Raw genomic sequence first — 22,713 nt, 5'->3', positions numbered from 1 at the left:
TTGATTTGAGCCTTAACTCCTCCGGTGTTGGCGCATTAGTTGATAGTGGTGTGTAATGCGTTGCTAGCATCGTACGAAGTTCATCATTTTTCACACCATCGATGAATTTTGAGGCTACGGCCAGGTTTATCCTTCGGTTTGACTCATCCGATTGGCTACGTCTTCTCAGCATTTCCAAATCATCGAGAAACTTGTCTATGGTTTCATCTTCTCGTTGCCTCCGTTTCTCGAAGCGCATCATCGTCTGGTGCCCCTGCACCCCTGATCCGAAACAATTTAACAAGATTTCGAAGATTTTTTCAGCAGTGTCACGTTGATATTGCTTCTTGGCCATGACACAGTTCAGGGCTGTCCCTTCTAAGTTGCTGGTGAGCGCGCTGCATTCCTGTCTCTCCGACAAGTCCTCTTCCTCGAAATGCAGCTTCATTACCTCTATCCAGGTATCAATACAGCCATCAGATTCGTCTTTGTAGCATCTTGGCTTCTTAAAGACTCTTCTGGACTTCTCACTGCGTTCATTGGTTCTAGATAACCGCGTCAGGAATGTCTCCAAAGACCTGTTCAGGGGTTCAAATGCTGTGGCCATTGCCGTAGCATCCCTTGAGTGTCCCGCTTGAGTGTCCTCACACCTCGTCGAAGGCTCTGTGTGCGGTGCATCCCTGCAATCCGAATCACCGTGAGTGCTTCCCGCTTGGCCCTCATGACTCCTCCTCGGGCTTGCATGCCCCCTGTTGCCGGAATCACTTCTCCCAGTCGCATGTGTGCCTTGCGTTGATCGTTCGTTAGAGGTTTGTCTGTTCCCCGTTGAACTTGCTCTACTGTTCGGGCCCCATGCTCCATTACCCCTTGTGGCATAGTCTGACGAACTGCCCCTGCCTCTAGTGGATCCATACGTCTTCCTCCTTTGATGTTCATTGAAGTTCACCCTCGGTTCCCTGCTGGGACCTCCCGAGTTCGGCTCTCCTTCTTTTGGTCCACTCTTGCTGCTTAGTAGCCCGTCCAACCTATCCATGATAGCCTGAGTTCGCCTCTCCATCATCGCGTCTATCTTTGTGTCAAGAGTCCCAAGAGACTGCTCTTGCTGAATTCTTAACCTCTCCATGTCGTCTCTTAAGCGTAACTCTCGCTGTTCCGCCTCTCTGGTCATTCGCGACAAGTTCTTCGCCATATGCTCGTCCGTTCTTTCTTTCAAGCGTTTTTCGCTCCTGCCAACTTCCTGTCTATTGCGGTTTATTTCTTCCCGCAGACTTTCTCTTTCAATGTGAACTGTTCTTTCTAGTTCACTCATCCTTATTGACATCTGCTCATTTTGTTCTCCTAAACTGTCCACTATGTTGTTTAAGGCTTCCTCTAGCGCTGCCCCGTTTTCCACGAGTGGCGTCACTAGTGGTGGTGTGACCCTGTCGGTCCCAGGTATCTTCGTGCTTGTCGAGATCCGGGCCTTTACTCTCTGCTTCAACGTCTTTTCATTATTTATTTCAGGATCCATCAACGCGTTGCCGAGCCCTCTGGTTCTACTCTCTCCAGGTTGTGGCTCCGAACTTGTCCTAATCGCGAAGTCCTTTGACTGGCCCGGTGTGTTTGCCTCTTTGCTTATCGTTGTCACTACACCAAATTTGTCCATGGTTCCAGTCTATCTTCCGACGTGTGCCTCACTCTCCTGGATCGAACTATTGAGGCTGACTTGAGATCCAAAGTTCCCTTGCTCCTCTTCATCCTCTTCCTCCTGGGACTCACCATCGTTTCCTGCTCCTCCTCCCATGCTGAATGGAAAGATGTTTCCGAAGGTGTTCTTCATTCTTTCTGAGAACGATGATGACGTTGTTTGTTTCCCAGTTCCGCTTGCCATCATAGTGTTGTCTGTCGGAGATCTTCTAGTTGCCGCTACTTCAGTTGAGATGTCGGACAGTTCCGACATCTCTTCCCGATCCAATGTCCCGGTGGAAGTGGCAAAATCGTGGCCTTGTTCTACCGGAGTAGATTCACTCGCCAGCCTTCAGCCTCTCCCTTCCAGTCCATTTACTTCCTGGTTGTCGTTCGTGGTATGGTCCATATTGACCTCCACTTCTAACAGTTCTTTTCGTTCTTCCGAGGTCTTCTGACTTCTCGTTTCAACCATTCTGCCTGAAACCGTCCCCCCTTTGTCAGACCGGGATCGCTTGATCCAATCCACAAAAGGATCGGTCAACGTTTTTCTTTGCTTTTCAGGTATGAATTTCCTAGAGCTATCACCTCGTTTTGGTATCCTTGACTTGTCTAGACTCATTCTCCGGTTGTCACTTTCCAATGCCTATTCTTGACTCAATTGCTAGAGACCTTATAGTTTTATTAACAATAATAATGACACAACACAATAAATTTCACCAGATTCTATTAAGTAGTGACCACGAATCCCTGTATGTTGTCAGAGTACAGTTTGTATAAAATTTATTCACACTAACCGAATATCGGTGGTAAGATTTGAAGAATAGCACAAAATGATGTTATCAGTCAATTTAAAAGATAGTGTACTCACTACCCAATCAAGCACAAATTATGTTGATTTAAAATAAAAAAAAAAAATATATATATATATATATATATATATATATATATATATATATATATATATATATATATATTTAATGTCAAACTATGAATACCTCTATGAAAAAAACGTATGTGTAATGTACTCTTAGTCGGTCGCAGTACAATAGTCGAACCTGTCTTTTAAAGAAAAAGCTTTCCCTGCTCGGTGCTGCACCCAACAGACAAAACTTTGAAGGCAGTAATTTTCTCATGTGGGCGTCTATTGCACCCACCGAGTACTGTGTTACCTATCTGCCTTCAGACTGCCCGAGCTAGACCTACTAAAATCCTCAGGGCAGTCACTTTTCCCAAAAACGTATTATGTTTCAATCCACACCAATGAATCACGCTCTTTTTAATTTAGACTTAGTGTCGCGAATATCCGAGTTCGGACCTGTTTTGTATTAGTCTGGTTCTTATTGAAAGGCAAGTTATCAGTTCAGTCACTGATACCTAGCCTGTGTGCTATTAACCTAATACCTCTCACTTTTTAGTCTTTCTTTCGTCTACCTAAGTCCTTAATAAAATAATACCTCTCCGGATTGGCACAAATAGGACCCTTCCGGATTGATAGAATCTAGACCCCTCCGGATTTGGACCCCTCCGAGTTAGTTAATATAAGACCCCTCCGGATTTGGACCCCTCCGAATTAGCAACTATAAGACCCCTCCGGATTCGGAACCCTCCTAACTTGAAAAAATTTTGACCCCTCCGGATTGGGAACCCTCCGGTTTTGTAAAAGTAACTTTTCGGAGATTTCCTACTTTCAACCTACACCCCTCCGGATACGTTCTCCGATTTAATTTTGCTCTTTCAATTAACTAGGAAGGGTATGCACTTTCCTAGACCCTTCCGGATTGAAGTTAAGCCTCTTATTTGACAATTCACACTAACGGTGAAGGGTCTTATCGCTCGCCTAACTTCGGCTCTCTTAAGCTTTTGCTGTGCCTCTAGCCTTCCATTTTCGTCTAGAACAGCCTAAAGTTACTTTATTCAACCGCTATCACCTTTTAGTAGGGGTATAAGGGCTTTTCTAAAAGAAATTTATAAAACGTGAAGGATGTACCCTTCCAAATTGAGGAATTTGCTAAACACAATCTCAAAAAATTTTCACGCTTACTTTTCCGAAAAACTTTTGTCCCTATCAGTAATTTCAGCAAATGTCTGATCTACTGGTACCAAGATCAACTCAATATGCTCAGTAGTTCCAAAGTTATTAACTAAAACGTCTTTTTTCTAAACTCAAAATTTTTCTCTCTTATAGGTTCCGCCTAACTTTTTCCGCAAATCAGGTCCTTTCGACTTAAAAATTATTGATCCGAGCTCAGAAGGCCTATACTCTTCTAGTTCAATGCAAAAGACCCGATCTAAAACGCTTTTGCTGAAAAATTTTGCGAAAAACTATGCTACCTGTACCCCTCCGGATTGATGAATCCACCAAATCAAACACGTTAAGTTCGATTTCTCTGAAACCCGGAAGGCTTTCGGGTAGCGGGTTTTAAAACTTGTAGATTCACTAGTGGACGTTGTCCGAACAACTATTTTTGCTGTTGTGACTCAAAAATTTCAAAAAATTTTCTGAATTTATAGTGTTTCGTTTTCTCAAAAATCACGAAATTTCGGTTTTCGGTACCAAAATAGTTCCAACCACTTCCGAACTAAACTTAACCGGTTCTATCTATTATGGTAGTGCAGTTACGATGTAACACACTAACTTAGCGCTTTTTTCCGTTTCAAAAAATATCGATATCTCAAAAATCGCGACTTGTGGGGGGATCAAAATATCGCTATTTTGACCCTAAAAAACGGTCTGTTTTCGTTGTTTTTCACTGAAAAACGATATAAGACTATTAATATAGGCTATATAAATAATAATATTAGTAATACTATACCCCTCCGGGTTTCCTTAATATCCGAATTAAGGTGCTTACCTCGGATATTCGCAGTTCGGTGAAGGGTCACTACAGTGCAGCACTGTCGAGCCCCCCACAGATTACTATCTTAATTTTTGTACCAAAAGGGATACAAAACTTGTTAACGATACCCAACAGTCGATTGTTGTCGTCGTTGAGCCTCTTCTTGCTGCTCCTTGTACTGCATGCCGGATCAGTCTTCTCCTAGGACCCTTCCGAATTGAGCGCAAATCAGCTGACCCTTCCGGATTGGGCGCAATTTATCATTAACGTGCTTAAATGCTCAAACAACCTACAGTACAAGCCTCACAAACGGCTACAAAACTGATCGTAACGATCCTGACTGATATAAATGCCTGTAACAACAATATATCTATCAACAACAAACGGGGGGGTTGGATCACATCTTGTCTGGGGGGATGATTTCTACTGATTTTCTACTTTTTTACTGTTTTTGGTTTTTTCGGCAATTTTTTGTGTTTTTTGTTTTTCTTGGGTACTATACTACTTTTTGTTTGGTTTTACTTCTATCTTTAAGTGTTTTTGGTCACAAACCACTCAGGGGATGAGGGGTTCGCGATTCCCCCCACCCTTCCTGCTTCGTGAATTTTCGGTCTTAACCAGGTTAAAAAACTATTCACGGTAATCCGGAAGGCTTCCGCATTCCGAACTACCCTTCCGCCCCGGTGGTTTAGGCCTATTAAGGGCGTTAATGTGAGCATCCGCTCGGCGCGGAGTGCTCGTTAACGGTTCTGCCGGTCATGATGTTAAAAAGAATAACACCCAGGAGCGCCATAAAAACATGTATGTAACATTCGCCCGGAAGATACATATCGACGGATAACAAAACTAAGTCTTAAGACGACTGGCTAACGTCTAAACAGAGCTTTGCATGCTTTTCACCGTCTCTACCAAGCCAGTACTTTTCGGTGGTCTTTCTAACATCGGGTCGACAAAAACGTTACTGCTCTCCGGCTTCGACCAGAACGCTTAAATTAACTTAATTACATGCAAATAGTGAGCTCATGGCTGGGTCTCAGTATCCCCAGACCACGAGGTCACTCCTAAAAACAGGGTTACTACTTATTATATTACTATTGTTTTTGTTCAGTAGATAAAAATCATCATCTCCATCGAAGATGGATCAACCCTCTCCCCCCCCCCAACTCCTAGCACCTCATCCTTGTCAAAACTAATCCAAATATCAATTAAATTCAAGTCAGGACATGACAGGATGCTAAAAGTTTACGTGGCAGGATAAAAGTTTCAGTTCCTTTACCCTTCCGGATTGACGAATCCGCTGAATCAAGCTCATTAATCTTGATTTCCTCCTATTCCGGAAAGCTGTCTCTTACCCTTCACCGTCGTTCGCAACGGCCTTGCAACTATTGTAGCAGCACAATAGTTGCAACTCGGAACGTCCTCTGCTATTCTGTAGTTCGTTGTCGTTTTTAATTTCGATTTTCGTCCTGTTCGCTATCGCTGATAAAGTTGTTCTTGTTTTTCTCGCTTTCTAGCCAAAATGGCCGTTTCTGACGCTTCTCAGAAATATGACGTCATAATTCGAATTTTTGAAATTTAAAAATACCAGAATTTTCCAGCCCTCACCGTTTGGTCAATCGTTCCAATAACGTTCTTAGTTCTTAATAACCACAAATCCGGAAGGCTTACTGCTAAAAATTCGAAGTCTGCACAAATTGCATTTTGGCCATTCTGGTCGAATGCCACAATAATAGAGACTGCTGAACCGAATTAAGCTGAACACAAAGATTATTTTAATCAGACAAATTCACAAATGGAGCTATTGAAAAACGATGGTCCTACAATTTCGAAAATAGTTTGGTTATTTTTTTTTCAAAAGTAGTGTTTTCTTCTAGATCAGCAAAAAATTTAATAAATAAAACTGAGGATTTTTGAAACTGATACCCTAACTATAATCGTATTAAAACTGAGTTTCAAGTTTTCAAACGTTAAAATTGCTAGTCTTACAATTTTATGTTATGAAAACTGTGTGACAGGCATTTTTACAAAAAAAATTCTAAAATTTAGCGGAAAAGTATTTCATTACTCTTCGCAGGAGGGAACAAAGGATACTCACACCTTTTCATTTAAGAAAAAATGCTAATCACACAATTCCAGGCTGCAAAAAATTCTAGTCAAACAATTTCAAATTGCCAAAAATGCTAGTCAAAGAGTTATCAGACAGTTTTCTGTATAGGCAAACACTAGTTTCCACACGTAGAAAATTGTATGACAAGCGTTTTTGTTAACCCGTGGCGTATCAGCGTGCTACCCTGTAACTTTTCGTACGATAATTTCAGGTTCTTATTTCGATGTAATTTGATTGGAAATTTATTGTAATCTAGCTGTTTTAGCCGTAAACTATTGTTTCTCGTTAGTCTAGACTGATTTACTTGCCTTGATTTGAAATAGCTCAAAACGCATATAATCTGAAATTTTTAGTTACCCGGGCTGACAAAAAAATCTTGTCATACTATTTCACTTTATGAGAAATTGCTTATCATGCTATGAAATACTATGATGGGCCTTTTTTCCATACTATGGAGTTGTATGATAAGCTTTTTTTCCATAAAAAAAACTACCAAAAAAAATTTATTTTGAAGTTCTGTGTTTCATCCGAAACACTAGCCCTGAAATTTCTGTCCTATGAAACCCAGAGTGTAACTGGTAGTTACCACGTAGATAAACTGTATTTGGTGATTTTTGCCGCCTACGTTAAAATTTACATTTTCACATGGATTTTTATGCCAGAAATGTAACTTTTAGTATATGGCTAGATAAGTTTTGGTTTGAAAAATTTGGTAGTTGAGAAACAAATGCCTGTTTTTTTATAAATTTGTTTTTATCTTAGCAAAAGAAATAAAAAATGATAATCAAGTTCAGAAAAAAAAAAACTTTTTTTTGTAATTCTTGAATTTTTTGGGTGAAAAACTCATCCTGGACTACGTTATAAACACGAAAGTCAAACTTTGCACGCAAATTTTTTTGTTCGCAAAATCTTATGTTTGAGTACAAAAGCAAGTTTGTAACCAAAAAAGGGATTAAAATTGTTTACCTCAAATTTGTGTATTTACTTATAAAAAAATGCATGTCATACAAGTTTCATATATGCAAAGTATATGATATGCATTTTTTGACAAAAATTAAAATCATGTTTTTGAGAATCAAAATGCAACCGTTCAATGTATTTTTTTAAACTCATGTAAATTCAGCCAGAAACATCGTTAAATTATTTTGAAGATTTTATTTTTCTATAGCATAAGGCTTTTCATACATTTTTCATTTATGAAAATATTATGTAAAAATATATTTTTTGACCAAAAATTAAAAACTTGTTTTTATTGAGCAGAAAGATTCAAAAGATGGAAAAAACAGAAGTATTTCTCTAAAATTGTTTAATGCAGTTTTTAATTTTTGTATGAAAATTGTATGAAAAGCATTTTTTCCATAGTCGCCATATATGAAATTGTATCATAGGCCTTTTTCTTTTATGCACGTCAACCCAGGTAGGTGAGGTTGCTAGAGATTATGTGTCGACATCATTGGTCCAACAATTTCCGTTTTTGAACAAATCTATAGGTCAACCAAAAAAACGGCCAACACGGGTCGACACATTTGGAAAGTAGGGTTCGTTACGGTCAACCAGGATCGACAGAATGATAAGGACCGTTACATGCGGTGGCCAGCGTTGGCAATTGAGTAGACCAGGTTAAGTTTATGAGTCGACCATGAGTGGACTAGGGTCGATATATGATTTGATCAGCGTCGATACATGAGTTGAACAGGGCGATGCATGAGTTGACCGGGGTCGGTGCAAAAAATGACCAGGGTCAATACATGAGCTGACCAGGATCAATACAATAGTTGACGAGATTCGGTACATGAATTGACCAGGAGAGATACATGAAATGACCAAGGTCGCGTATGAGTTTAGCTGGGTCGACACAAGAAATGACCAGAGTCGATAAATCAGTGAACTCGCTAAACCATTCAGTTACTAGCTTAAAATTCTTTCGACCACAAGTTCACTGCCAATAAAAAAACTCACAACAAGGAACGACAATATTTTATTTTTCGAAAATTTGAATGCACACTTTCACCTAAGTCATCAGCTTAAAATCATTTTGATGAAAAAAATAGCTTACATCATTAAGAAAAAATGACAAAACTTGATTTTGAGTGGGTGTATTTTGCCACATTTTGAAATTTAAGCATGCGCTTAGATCATAGTGATTGGTTGGAATCAAGGAATTTGAACTAAGTTAAGTGATTGAACTGGTTTTTTAACCCATTTCCTAACGAAAACTTTGCGAAACTAAAACGCAACGAAAACTTTGCGAAACTAAAATATGAAACACATTCCTACTGGCAGCTAAAACATGTGCAAATTGTAAATCTTTTCTTTAAAAGTCACCCAAAATCAAAAACTCTGTAGTTAAATTGCGGTTGATTGTGTTACAAAAATTCCTTCATATTGCAAAGAAAAACTATTTTTTTGAGCTTTTTAAGGTTTCTGAACAAAGCCACATGATTAGATTTTTTTAATGTTAAGAAAAAGTGATAAGCTAACGGCTCCGAAAATCTCGATTTTTTTCGCAACAATTAACGAGCATTTCGCAATCTATAAAACCTTGGTGAACCTGCGCGACTAAGACTTAATCAAAAAAGTTTACCTGCGGAACTTTATCCAAAGAGGTTTATCTGCACAAAAAATTGCACCGAAGAGGTTTATCTCATCTTTGCTCAATTCAAAAATGTTTCAAGTATGTTTAAAACATCAACAAATCACAAACTATGTTTTTACGTGATAATTTGTGGTACTTTTTTTTCTTTAAGAAGGTGTAGCGCTGATATAAGTTTTCGCAGGGAAAACTTTTTCTGAACTTACCATTCAATTTTGCCATTTGATTTTTTTTAGATCTTGCCATATAAGTTTTGAATTTTAAAATGGTGTTTACAAAAAATCAAAGAACTCAAGATACACAGGTGGTAAGCTCAATGCAACACTTTGCTCAATTGTTAATAAATTTGATCTTTTTTGCTAACTTTTTCGCACAATGTTTGATCAGTTTTTTGTGAGTGTTTTTGTTCACTTATTTTCCCAAAGCCTATGAATAAAATAATTCAACAAAAGTCAAGCTGCTTTACAGTGTGATTTTGTGCTTTCTTAAACACTTTGCGATATGATGGATTGCGCGTCCCTCATAATCACAACCTAAGTCGCTTGGTTGCCTTTGAAATGCTGAACATGGATCAATGTTATTCAGCGCGCGACGACATAAGTTGACGCCAATCAAGTTAAGGTACAAACCAGTCTAAACCTCATTTTATTTGAAAAAAAAAACAATCGCTTATCCAAAGATTAATTGTTTTGTCATCAAAAGCAATTGTTTATTGAAAGTTACCTTTTAAAGTTTTCGATGAAAGCTTTCAAAGCTAAAGTTGTTTAACTTTGTAGTTATAATTACGCTAAAATTTCTCAGCTAGTTTTTACCAAAACCGTCGCTCGAGTATTTTGCTTCTTTATTGAGCTGCATTAAATAGTGCAGAGATCCCACTTTTTTTTCTTCAATAAATCGATAATCGAAAAACTTGAAATTGAATGATCAATTTGATCAAATGTAGTTACCAAATTTGTATTGTTTTAGGTGTTAATTTCAGTGGGACTGTTTCGTTTTGCTCCAGTTTTTGGAACGAATAAGGGAAAGTTTGTGCTTGGATTGGATCGTCTTCTTCAGACGATTTTTGACTTTTCAACTAGCCATTTTTAACGGAATTTCATAAATAATTCAACAAACTTTGTAACCCTGAGCTTAAATCTGAAAAAAAATATCACGTGTGACCATGTTAGGGGGTTTAAAAAATTGCCATTTTGGCCAATTTGGGACAATTAACGCGCGAAATCTTTCGCGCTAACAACGCGTGAAGTAAATTTAACCCATCTTAGAAATTTTTGCAAATTGCTTGAAACTTTGTTCAACTTTGATCTTTATGTGGCGCGTGGGGGGATGATATTCACAAGAAATCTCCATTCAAAAAAAATTTATTATCTTCTTTTTACATTTAATTTTTTCATGCTATTACAGCTTCATAAACCTTAAAAGGCGGTCGAACATTCAGGGCCTCCCATGGTACAGTCAGTCTTGTTGTTTAGACTTTCGAAAAAAAACGGAAAATTTATGCTTGGCGTGGTTTTTTTATTCAGTCAGTTTTTGACAATCAAAATTGTAATTTTCAAAAAAAATTAATACCCCTTGAAGATATTGACTCCTTGAGTTCAAATTCAAAAAGACATTTTAGTTCCGATTTTTTTTTTAAGTTTTGGGTGTTAAAAAATTGCCGATTTGGCCATGCTCTGGATTCAATTATGCGCGCTTTGAAGCTTTTATTGTCAATGCTGAAGGCGGGCGCAGCACGAGTTTTCTATGCGGGGTGAATTATACCGCACAACGAAATTGTTCCAAACTTAACTGAAGCGGCAAGTTAATTGATCGTATTAATTTCTTACGACTCAAATTTTCACACATGATATTTGATATTGTCCTAAGATTATAGTTTGTCAATGTTTCATGTAAGAGAAACTGTTCGATATGGGTTAAGGGGCCGCTGAAAGCGCAGCGCGAACTTTCTATACGGGGTGAATTATACCGCACAACAAAATTGTTCCAAGCTTAAATGAAGCGGCAAGTTATTTGATCGTATTAATTTCGTCCGACTCAAAGTTTCACACATGATGTTTGATATTGTCCTAAACTTATAGTTTGTCAATGTTTCATTTAAAAGAAATTGTTCGATGTGGGTTAAGGGGCAGACGGATCATTCAAGGCTTTGACATGATATACAAGCTGCCTTGTTCTGATTTAGATTCAAGCAAACTGTTTCCTATCAATATTTAAATCATGCTGCACACTTTGCAAGCCACTTTAAAGCTAGTTTTTTTACAGGGCGTTTTGTCAGCCAAATCTGCAAACATCAAAAAATCGATGGAGTTTAGCCGTGTTATTTTTTGTTCTAACACTTAGTTCTACTGCTCTATTGTATAAAAAAGCCGCAGTGGCGTTTTCAAAACTATTATCTGAAATTATTGACGCCATAGATTTGGTTTCTGTGGTGCAACTACTAAATAATTAATCAAAGAGGCACCGGATTGATTGGAAAAAAGAGATGGAAAGAAGGATCAGTTCGTTATTTCACCTGCTTCTCTCAATTTTCTCACTTTTACTTCTTTTAGATCTAGACTAATTGTCTGGCGAAAAAGACGGACTTCGGTTTTTATTTTCACTCTTTATACTTGAAAAGATGTTCTTTGTCTAAATTTGAAGAGGCTTAACTGATAGTGATTTTTGTTTTTTTCCGCTGATAGTATTGTCAAAAAAAGTGAGTGGAAGGCGGTTCTTTGTTTTTGTAATAAAAACCTCTGATCTGTTTCAGAGAAAAGTATTCTTCTACCGGCAAAATCAATGAAACCAAAATAACCATTACTCAGAAATTTTTTTCTTTGATTTGCCGGGAAAAGTCTTCCGTTTAAAAATATTTTTCGGTTACATGTAACCTTCCAATTCTTTTTGGGAAAAAAATCTCATCAGAATATAATTTTTTCCTCAGAAGGCCAAATTGGTCCAAATTTTTAATTCTGAACTGTGCAAAGACTAATCCGCAGTTTCGGGCATATTATTGGGTGAATCGAAAGGTCATATTTGTTCAGCTATAGCTGCTGTACAAACACAGTTTTAACGTTTATGCTTCACAGAAGTCAAATAAATCCTAGATTATCCTCCGTTTTAGCACAGCACAAAGCCAGATTATCAAAACTACACCAAAATTGACCTACAAAATAGCAATGGTTAAGGTAGTGTAAATCTAACTGGAAATTTTTTTACGTTATCAAGTGACAGCCAGCTAGGCAATGTTTTGTTCTATAAGCCAGTCTCCCTTGTGAATGTTCTAAAAGCCGGAAAAAGAGTGAGATAATTTTTCTAATTTGGGTGGAGAAGGATGGATTTCATTTTTTTTCCGTATTCATTTTTGAATATCAGAATCGACATTGAATGTAGATTTTTCAATGCTAGCTGACAACTTGACATTTTTTGTTGTTATTCTCTCTATTAACCTGCAATTTTTTATGCAAAAAATAGTGAACTAGCTTTGATATTTAATTATGAAAAGAAAAAACAGTAGCTCTAGTCGTAGAGGTTTAAACTAAAGTTCACATGTGCAAATTAATGAGCTGTCAAAAATGCAATTGATTCAATAAGTTAATAAAATTGTCCTTTAATGAAAAACATGTGACGAAGGAAGTAAAAATGGGGCGTAGAAAGATTGATCGCCATTTATGACCTTCAAAATTTTTTGTAGCGTGTATAGTTCACAAGATGTTTTAAAAGTTCACTGACCAGGAAACCTTATCAAAACAAAAAAACGTTTGAAAAAAGTTTAAGAAAATTATTCTAAGTTGAAAAAATAGTAACCAGTAGATGTGCAAGTTAACCAAAAAGATCCGAGCAATTAAAAGTTCATTACGCTAGCCTAATGAAATTTTCAAGCTCTGCCACTTTTTTCAAGCTATCGCGTACTTTTTGAAGCATTGGATAACTGAAAAAAAACTGGGTTTTGATTGAGCTGATGTAAAGAACCACTGGAATGAATACTTAAAGAGTTTCCAGCGCTAGTTAATGCAGAAACTTTTTTTCGAAGAAAATTTCTTTCAATAATGAAAAAAAACTGACTTCAAGACAGGGGCGGATTTAGGAGTAGAGGACGCCTTTCTTCAGGGATTCGACCCCTGCCAACCTTAAACGTCCCCCTTTATCATTTTTCGAGTTATTCGTTTTTGGTGACAGATCCTAAAAGTTTTCTAAAGGCGCCTTGGGCGCCAATATATAGTAATTTTAAGGGGGAGTGCGCGCCGAAAAAAAAACGCATTTTTTAGTCAAAATTTTCCAGAAAGTGCCTAAAAACAGCCGTTTTGGTCTGTTTTTTCAAAACTTTGCCTGCGGTGCAGAAATTTTGGCAAAAATAGGGTCTTTTTAGTGCTTTGGGAGAGCTTGAAAAAATAATTTGGTGGACCTAAAAAATCGACAAAATTTTTGAAAATACCCACCCCCCTCGAGAAAATCTGGAACCGCCCTTGCTTAAAGATGTTAATTGTATAGAATCCTTATGTCTTTAACTGGAATTGATCTTACGGGTCAAAACCGGTTCAAGCAGAACGCTCTTTTTCACTTCCCGGTTTGATTCAAATTAGCTGGTGAAAATCGCCTTTTAATCATAGATACGAAAAACTTGGTTGGTTAAATTACCAATTATAGTTGATCTAATTCAATACTGAAATTGATAAAAAAAGAAAATAGTACAATCTTCTCTTGATCATCAATCTGCTGCTGCAAATCAGTCTGCTGCTGCAAATCAGTCTGCTGCCCTGCGAAACTAAACGTCTAGCTTTTGATTTTTTTTATTAAAAAAGAATCTAGTTTTCTAAGTGATAAATGATATGGGAGCTAATAAGCAAAGGGGCGTGAAAATAAGATGTATCTAAAAATCTAAGTTTAGAGAAAAGTTATTTATTTTGAGCCATATGTCTCAAATTGTATGTTTTTTTTAAAGTTCGAATTAACTTCGTCATCTGCAGAAAAATGCAGTTTGTTCACTTTTTGTGCCCTAATATCGTGTTCAACTTCTTTCGTTCATGTTATTTTTGATACTCAGTTGAGACAGTGAGATATGCCGTCTAAAAACTTGATCTCTTCAGTGAGGTGTCAATTTTGGAAGCTTGTCATTTCAGATCCGGATTTTCCTTCTCAGTTTTGTAGAAAAAGAGGAAATACCGTCTTCATTTCTCCAGACAAGTTTCAATTTTTTTTTTGTATAGTCTGAAAGATATTGATGCTCTGAGGTCAAGTGAAAAGTTAATTCACGGTTATGACCACATTTGTACCAAATAGATATGAAGGTTTTTTTTTTTAAATTTGAAAACGAAAACTTTGGTATAAAGGTAATGTAGTTTGTTTAATGTATAGATAGAAACAAGTATTGAGATACAAACTGTTCACTAATTACTAACTGAGAGCTTAAATTTTTTTCAAAAAATGCAAAAAGTTTCTAATAAAACAAATTGGCAACAAAGCATTACTCCACTGCAGTAAACAAACAAGTTTTTTTTCGCCAAAAACTTTCCACTAAAAAATCTTGATGGCGACAAACAAAATCTGTTTTTTTTTGGTTTTTGATCATTTGTTTTCAGGCATCTTCAAAGAAGTAGATTTGATTATTTTTTGGCCGTCCAGATACTTTTTCGTTGAAAACTTTGGTAAAACTATAAAACATTTCGTTTGCTTACACCAGTGGAGTGCGAAAGTTTTGAGCTCTTCAGTAATTTAATAGCTCAATATTTTTTGTATCTACTAACTAAAATTATTGTTTTGCCTATCCACCAAAATCATTACGAGGCCAAACTGTGCATTTTGTGAATTGTAAGTGGATTCCGCAACAAGGACGTTTCCGTTGTTCTTATACATTTTTTTGATCGTTTTGACAAAGTTTTAGCATATTGAGGAATCCAGGAACATACAGATACAAAGTTGTGCGCCTATTCAGTGCACAGTTTGGCCTCGTAGTGATACGTTTAATTTTCGGGCAAAAAAACGATTAATTTTTTTTATACGAATGTGATTACAATTGAAACAAGGAGAGCCGGTTGCTGTGCAAATAGCACACAATGTTCCGACCGTTCTTAAAAAACACAAAAAAATTCTTTTTCTGATTAGTGTAGTTTTTTTCAGCTTGGAGTGATAAAAAAAATCTGAGCGAAAAAAGTAGAGTTTAAGCATTTTCGTCAGTCATTGTAAAGTATGCAGATTGTAAAAAAAATTTTCAACCACAAAACAAATAACTAGAAAAACAAAAAAAAATCAAAATTTTCAAGGCTTAAATTAAATATAAATAAGCTAATGTAAGCCTGATGATTCGCTCTAAATTAGACAAAAAAACTCTAATCGGCTTTTCTCGACACTGGAAAACTTCTTGAAATTTTTTGATGTCGTTCGAATCACGACTGATAGGGCTTTAATATGATATATCAACCAATACCCAGTATCATGATTCATTGTGGTAGCTGATTTTGCATGGAAAACAAAAAGAAGAAAAAAAATCTAAAACACACCCGAATACAAAGTTCATCTCCATTTTCGTTGGTCGGAACGAAAGTTTCTTCTCAGGACATCATTAGCTCTCAGACTATACAAAAAAATGTATTGATAAACAATCAATTAAATTACAAAATACTTGCATACAGCTCTGCGTGCCTGGTTTTACTATTTGTGATTTTATGGGGTTTCAACTTGCTACTTTGTTCAACTCAAGATAATAAACGCGACCCTAAAACGCATAAACGGCAAACAGTTTTGACTCAAAATCATTCCAAAAAGAAACAAAGAGAACTGGCTAGTGTGCAAGTAGCACTGATTGTTCCGACCATAGTCTCAAGAGCACACATTTTTCTTCAAGTTTGTGTCCTTTTTTGTGCGTGGTGTGATAAAAGAAATGAGAAAAAACTACAACTTTGTAGGCATATTTGACAGTCAAAGAAAAACAGGCAACTCGACAACACTTCATATATAAAAAAGACCGGAAAAAGAAAAAAATCATTAACAAAGTTAAAAAATAATCTTTTTTCTTAAGCTTTTTTTTGCAGAAACTTTGACTTTTTCGCTTCTCAAAGTTGTGTTGATAAACCTCCAAAAACAAATTTCACTCGAGTCAAACTAAAACAAAAAAAATTAAACATTCTCGCTAGCTTTATTAGCTCGAAATTAGACAAAAAAATCAAAAATTTCAAGCCGGTTTTTTCGACATTGGAAAATCTTTTTGATAATTCTTTAAAATCGTTCAATTTAAGACTAAAGGGGCTTTGATTAGATATATGATTCGACTCATTCCTAGTCGACACAACTCCTGCAACTTGACTATCATTTATCTATATTTATTCCATTTTATCTATATTTTTTCCAATATAATTCCAAGCTCCCTAAGAGACACTTCTAATTATTCACTTTGCTTTGATATGCAGTGTTGTTTTTGTCACTGTTTGCATCAGCAATTTGATTTGCAGCAGCACACTGATGATCAAGAGAAGATTGCATTATTCTCTTTTTAGCAATTTCAGTATTGAATTAGACCAACTATAATTGGTTATGCCCGGTTGTTTTCATGATTGTTTCTTTGCGCAACATATTTGAAAAACCTTTTCTGCATCTCTACTGAACAAAATATGCCATAAGAAGTTATGCACCTCTGCTAACCATTTTCTGTTTTTGAAACTTGCTGCTGTTTGAGAATATCTCTTTTCGTCCTGCAAATTCTGTATGGAAAAACCTTTTTTTAAAATCTATTTTAAACTCTGTTTTGACTGCTCAAATCGTTTTTTGAACGGTAACCGAACTAGAAGCTTAATAGTTGTGTGAACTTTTCCAATTGCTACGATTTGTTTAGACAGGATAAATGAGTTCGTAATTTAAAATATGGATCTTTTTGACATGCTCCCCTGCAACTTAATAAAAATCATCCGTCTCTCTATATCAACGGTTAAGCCTACAAATTGGGTTTAGTATTGAATAACCCATTTCCAGAGGGGGAATTGAAAGAGAAATCCTGTAACTGCAACCATCATAGCAGATAGCGCCAACTTGCGAACACTTTACAACTTAATGTCATTTTGAGGGCGGTGTTATTATATTAGTCTGGAACTTGCCCTGTCTTTCAACTATTTTGGGTTCAAGTTGAGTGATTTTGAATCAAGGGATGGTAGATTTAAAAATACGAGAGGAATATTGACTCTTGTCGTTTTGATGGCCTGAAAAAACTCGATTTGATTCACCGCGAAATAAAAGTCAATTACAAAATATCAATCACAGTTAGTTATTTTTTACGCAATGAGATACCGCCCTTTCAATTGTTGATACCGGTATAGATTTAGTGTTTCACTTTTCACTGGAGCTAGTAAAAGTACCGCTTACTATCAAGTCGCATTACGTGACGCCAATCCGCAAGCGCATTTAGCGGAGTAGGTTTTGGAAAACGATGTAATCCTTCAAAAAGAAACAAATGGATTCACAAATTAGGAATGTTAGGTGGGTGTGAGTTTAGAAATGCTGCAATCAATCAACTCAAACAGAATAAAGAGATAAATCTAGACCATTTTCCTGGAAAAAAATCCGCTGGAAAAAAAGGTATATGCAGATACCATTCTTCAAACTAATCCTATAATGTTTATTACCTATTAGTAAACCTATTATTACACGTACCAAATATACCACGTAACGTTGCTCGGCTTTCCTGCAAAAAGTGTTGAAAGCATTATTAATCGGATGATCTGTACCTAAATTCAACCCCGGGATACACTGATTAAGTTCCGATAAAAAATTTGTGTGGATGTGTGTTGTAATGATGCAATTTTTTTTTCTCAAAGTAAATCTCCGACAAAAACTAGATCAAGTTTGATTGGCGCGAAATGAAGATTCTATTGAAAAACTTCCCAGAAACTGGGCAAAATTTTTTCTTTCTAGTTTTATCTGACAGGGTTTGTTCCGAGTAATACGAGCGTAGGAAATATGGCAAAAAGGAAAAGTGTATGCCTATTACTATTCCTAAATACAGATTTCTGGCTTTCAAAGCTATTTTCAGTCAACCCATAAAAAGACCTTCTTAGGGACAGATTGTGAGGATTATTTATGATATACAAAGAGGAAATTTGACTATAATCCATACGCACAATTAATAGTCATAATAAATTGTTTTCAGGCTCACAGTCAGCCAAGTACATTTTTTGGTACAATTTACAACCCTGTTTCGAGCCTGCGAATTACCTTGTTAAAATTAAAAAAAGCTTTCAAAAAAATGTTCACACTCACTCCATTTTACATGTAAGAAATGTGAACATTTGTTCACCTGTTCACGCAGACAAAATTTGATTTAATTCTTACTATTAGAATTCATTTTAAATAAACTTTAAAATATTAAATTTCAGAAAAAAAAAATTAAAAGGAAGGGACTGGAAAAGAGCCCTGAGAAAAAGTCATGATCATACAATGACCAAATGATACTTTTTCACTTGAATAACTAAATCTAAATCTTAATGTTTCCGAAAACTCTACTGTGTTTTCAGATGTGCCGACTACCTGGGCCGACTGGTGGGAATACGACAAGAACTCGGACAGAGGTGAGTCACGAGAGTGTTGGAATACCAAAAATCAATAGTGCATTTGGGAAAGACGCCCCCCTCCCCGGGGGCCTTCAGAAATTGGATCCCCAGACAACCCAGAGGTTCCCCCTTTGGTACTACTTTACGACATCTTTGACAAATATGATTGCTTATAGTTCCGTGAAGAGGGTGGGGGAATAGCGTCTAGAGCTTTCTTAAAACAGATGGGGAGACGATTTCCAATTTATTTTTATTTTATTCATCACTAGCAAAAAGATTCACGATGCTGAAGCACAAAATGAATCTGGTCAACATAATTAGTATACAAAAAATAATAACACGCATTCTTGAAGGCTCGCACATCTTTTTGCAAAGCGGAGAGGTTGCGAAAATTTCTAGAACCGCTTATACTAAATTTGAAAATCAGGATGATTAAATTTATAGATTGAGTTTATTCCAGCAACCTAACTCATGTAAAATATTTTGCAGAAAATGTTCTATTAATTAGAAAGTCAGCATATGTCATAAAGGTGAACAAATTAATCCAAAAACTGTAATTTGCGCAAAATAAAAACTTTCGCAAACATAATCGTTTCTTTTTTTTCCAAAAAAAAATTCAAAAAGAAATCTCATCGTGTTTTCTTTTACAGAAGTCAGCCTCACTTTCATAAAAATTTTATCTATTGTGAAAACCAGTAAAAGAAAACTTGATATGCATTAGTCCTTAAATTTTTTTTTTTAATTTTGAACCGATCGTTTTCGACTCAGGGAGTTAGAAACGTAAGAAATTTGTAAGGTAGCTGAATTAAGGTATGAAGCTTATTGAAATTAGCTTAATAAAATAGAAACACCGCAAGGCACATTTTCCTTTGATGATATCGGAGCAATCAAACAGAAGGATGCCACTACAGATTTCGGGTAATGTCTGACTTTCACACTGAATATTGATACAAAACTCTAGGTTTTTTTTCGCCTAATTGATAAACATTCCAGAGAACATTTTTAAAGTCTCTTTGCGAATACATTAAGTGTAACACTGAGAATTCAAGTCACTTAGTCAGTTATATTTTTAATAATTTTGAGTATTTGATATTTATTAATAATCTCACAGTTCTTGATAACATATGCACAAGAAGAAACAAATAATTTTTAGCTGTGATTATAGCCGATGGTTTCTCTTTTGTTCAACGTATTATAAATCAAATTTCAAAAAATTTGATGTAGAATAGCTTAGTATTCTTTGTATTCTTTTTTAGTTAGTTAGGAACACTCAAAAATTTTTCTAAAAATCTTTTTGTTTTTATCAAATTAAGCTTTTGACGGCTCTCATAATCGACTTTTTGATATGCTTTGGTAATTATCTACACAAAATTAACATCAGATGTCAAAACTTTGATCATAGGAGTCTTTAGCAATTTTATTGGCAGTCTTGGATAAAACTTTTATATTAAAGTTCTTTAAAACGTTTATTTTTCTCAAACAGACTTTGAAACGTATGCTTTTCTAATTCACAAAAATTGATATCTCAAAAAATTATTTTTATTAGGTATAAAAATTAGTTCCGTTGGCTATCTTCACTGCTAGACTAATCATTGGATGCTGCATTCGTTTTAAGGAGCTGTTTGGCAATTGTAATTTTCAATGCTTGAATTTATTGAAGCTACAACTTTCAAAGTGACTTGATAGCACACTAATACAGTGATAGAAAACACTATTTTTTTGTTGAGTATCAATGATAAGTATAGTAAAACCATTCCATTTTTTTGGATTTTTTTATTTGGTATTTTTCGGTGTCGTGATAAAGTTGTATACTTGAAACATTGGGTCAAATATAAGCAGAAAATTTTATCAATAATTAGCCGATGCAAAGCTGAAGTAATCTGTTCTGTTTTATGAAGGTCTCTACGGTACTATATCAAGTGTTGCTTAGTTAGTCATGGTTTTCGAGTTAAGTACAGACTTGATAGTTTAAAATTAGTGTTCATACAAAAAAAAACAACTCAATTTCAAATCATTTTTAAAGATCAACAAGCTTGTATGATATTAGAAAATTTTTTAGCACAACATGGTCTTAGATCTTAGATGAAGCTGTTGAATTGAGTCGACAGGTTTCATCAAAACGTACTTAAACGTGCTTAAAAACATCAAAACGTTAGGATTTGCATCCTGATATGATTTATCTGGTTGCGGACATTTTTTTAACACACTTTTTTTTAAATTTATTTTTTTGACCTTTTACAGGTTTTTTTAAGAAAAAAGTTGTATCGGTTTAGCTTTTAAATTTCAATTTGTACTGATATTGATACAAAACTAACTAATGCTCGAGGTTTTAGCTTGAATTTAAAAATCCTTGAAGTTATTTTTTCGTTATAACAGAAGTAATAAACCAGAGGCGGTTAGAGCAATCAAATTGATTTTGTTCAGTTTCTTACATTAAGGCAAACCTGTTCTTGTTCAAAATTTTTGAGGCTCTGTTTTATATCTTGAGAGAGGTATCAATGACCAATTTAACAGTTGTCTGTGATAGGTTTTTGTTTGAAAAAAAATTGGAAGTCTCATCCAAAGCTATCTAAAACAGCTTTGTAGGTATCCGAAATTTTGCTGATTCGAGAAGTTTGATTCTCATTTATATCCTCAATGAATAAGGTTTAAAACAACAGAATTAGGTCAATGGCCTAAAATCAAAGTAGCGGATCAACATTTTGAGATATTTTTCCCAGCTCTGAAAAAATGTTCTTTTTTAAACTGATATGCAAACAAAATCTCGTTACTTAACCTTGTTTATTTTTTTCAAAGGCCTAGACAACCTATTAGGACACTGGACTGATTAGTTTGATACCAAATATCTGATAAATTGCTCATATCAGGGAAAAGCCCTGAAAACATCAATTATTTTTAAAGTCTATAGAGTACTGTTCGCTTTATGAGTGTTTGCAGTCTATATAGTTTGCTCGCGTCCAGACAATTCGGCCAAAGACAATTCAGCTGATTTGAAATTCAGACAATTCAGCCAAAAGTATGCAGACAATTCAGCCAAAGACAATTGAGCCAATAATAGTGACCGCCGCAGTCGCGCCAACGTGTTGCGACTAATCATTGGAGCTTTTGACGGCTCTCATAATCGACTTTTTGATATGCTTTGGTAATTATCTACACAAAATTAACATCAGATGTCAAAACTTTGATCATAGGAGTCTTTAGCAATTTTATTGGCAGTCTTGGATAAAACTTTTATATTAAAGTTCTTTAAAACGTTTATTTTTCTCAAACAGACTTTGAAACGTATGCTTTTCTAATTCACAAAAATTGATATCTCAAAAAATTATTTTTATTAGGTATAAAAATTAGTTCCGTTGGCTATCTTCACTGCTAGACTAATCATTGGATGCTGCATTCGTTTTAAGGAGCTGTTTGGCAATTGTAATTTTCAATGCTTGAATTTATTGAAGCTACAACTTTCAAAGTGACTTGATAGCACACTAATACAGTGATAGAAAACACTATTTTTTTGTTGAGTATCAATGATAAGTATAGTAAAACCATTCCATTTTTTTGGATTTTTTTATTTGGTATTTTTCGGTGTCGTGATAAAGTTGTATACTTGAAACATTGGGTCAAATATAAGCAGAAAATTTTATCAATAATTAGCCGATGCAAAGCTGAAGTAATCTGTTCTGTTTTATGAAGGTCTCTACGGTACTATATCAAGTGTTGCTTAGTTAGTCATGGTTTTCGAGTTAAGTACAGACTTGATAGTTTAAAATTAGTGTTCATACAAAAAAAAACAACTCAATTTCAAATCATTTTTAAAGATCAACAAGCTTGTATGATATTAGAAAATTTTTTAGCACAACATGGTCTTAGATCTTAGATGAAGCTGTTGAATTGAGTCGACAGGTTTCATCAAAACGTACTTAAACGTGCTTAAAAACATCAAAACGTTAGGATTTGCATCCTGATATGATTTATCTGGTTGCGGACATTTTTTTAACACACTTTTTTTTAAATTTATTTTTT

At 35.5% G+C, this 22,713-nt stretch overlaps 1 protein-coding gene across 1 annotated transcript in view; it reads left to right on the top strand.

The window, feature by feature from the left end:
• The window catches only part of LOC134853478 (carbonic anhydrase-related protein 10-like), a 60,217-nt gene that overhangs the window by 3,888 nt on the left and 33,616 nt on the right, over positions 1–22,713 (top strand). Inside the window, exon 2 of the mRNA XM_063869478.1 lies at positions 18,661–18,714. Coding sequence (XP_063725548.1) covers positions 18,661–18,714 — 54 coding nt within the window. The remainder of the gene's footprint in view (positions 1–18,660; positions 18,715–22,713) is intronic.

Source organism: Symsagittifera roscoffensis, chromosome 8, assembly GCF_963678635.1.
Source record: "Symsagittifera roscoffensis chromosome 8, txSymRosc1.1, whole genome shotgun sequence".
Taxonomy (NCBI): Eukaryota; Metazoa; Xenacoelomorpha; order Acoela; family Convolutidae; genus Symsagittifera; species Symsagittifera roscoffensis.
This window is presented reverse-complemented; position numbering and strand designations above follow the sequence as displayed.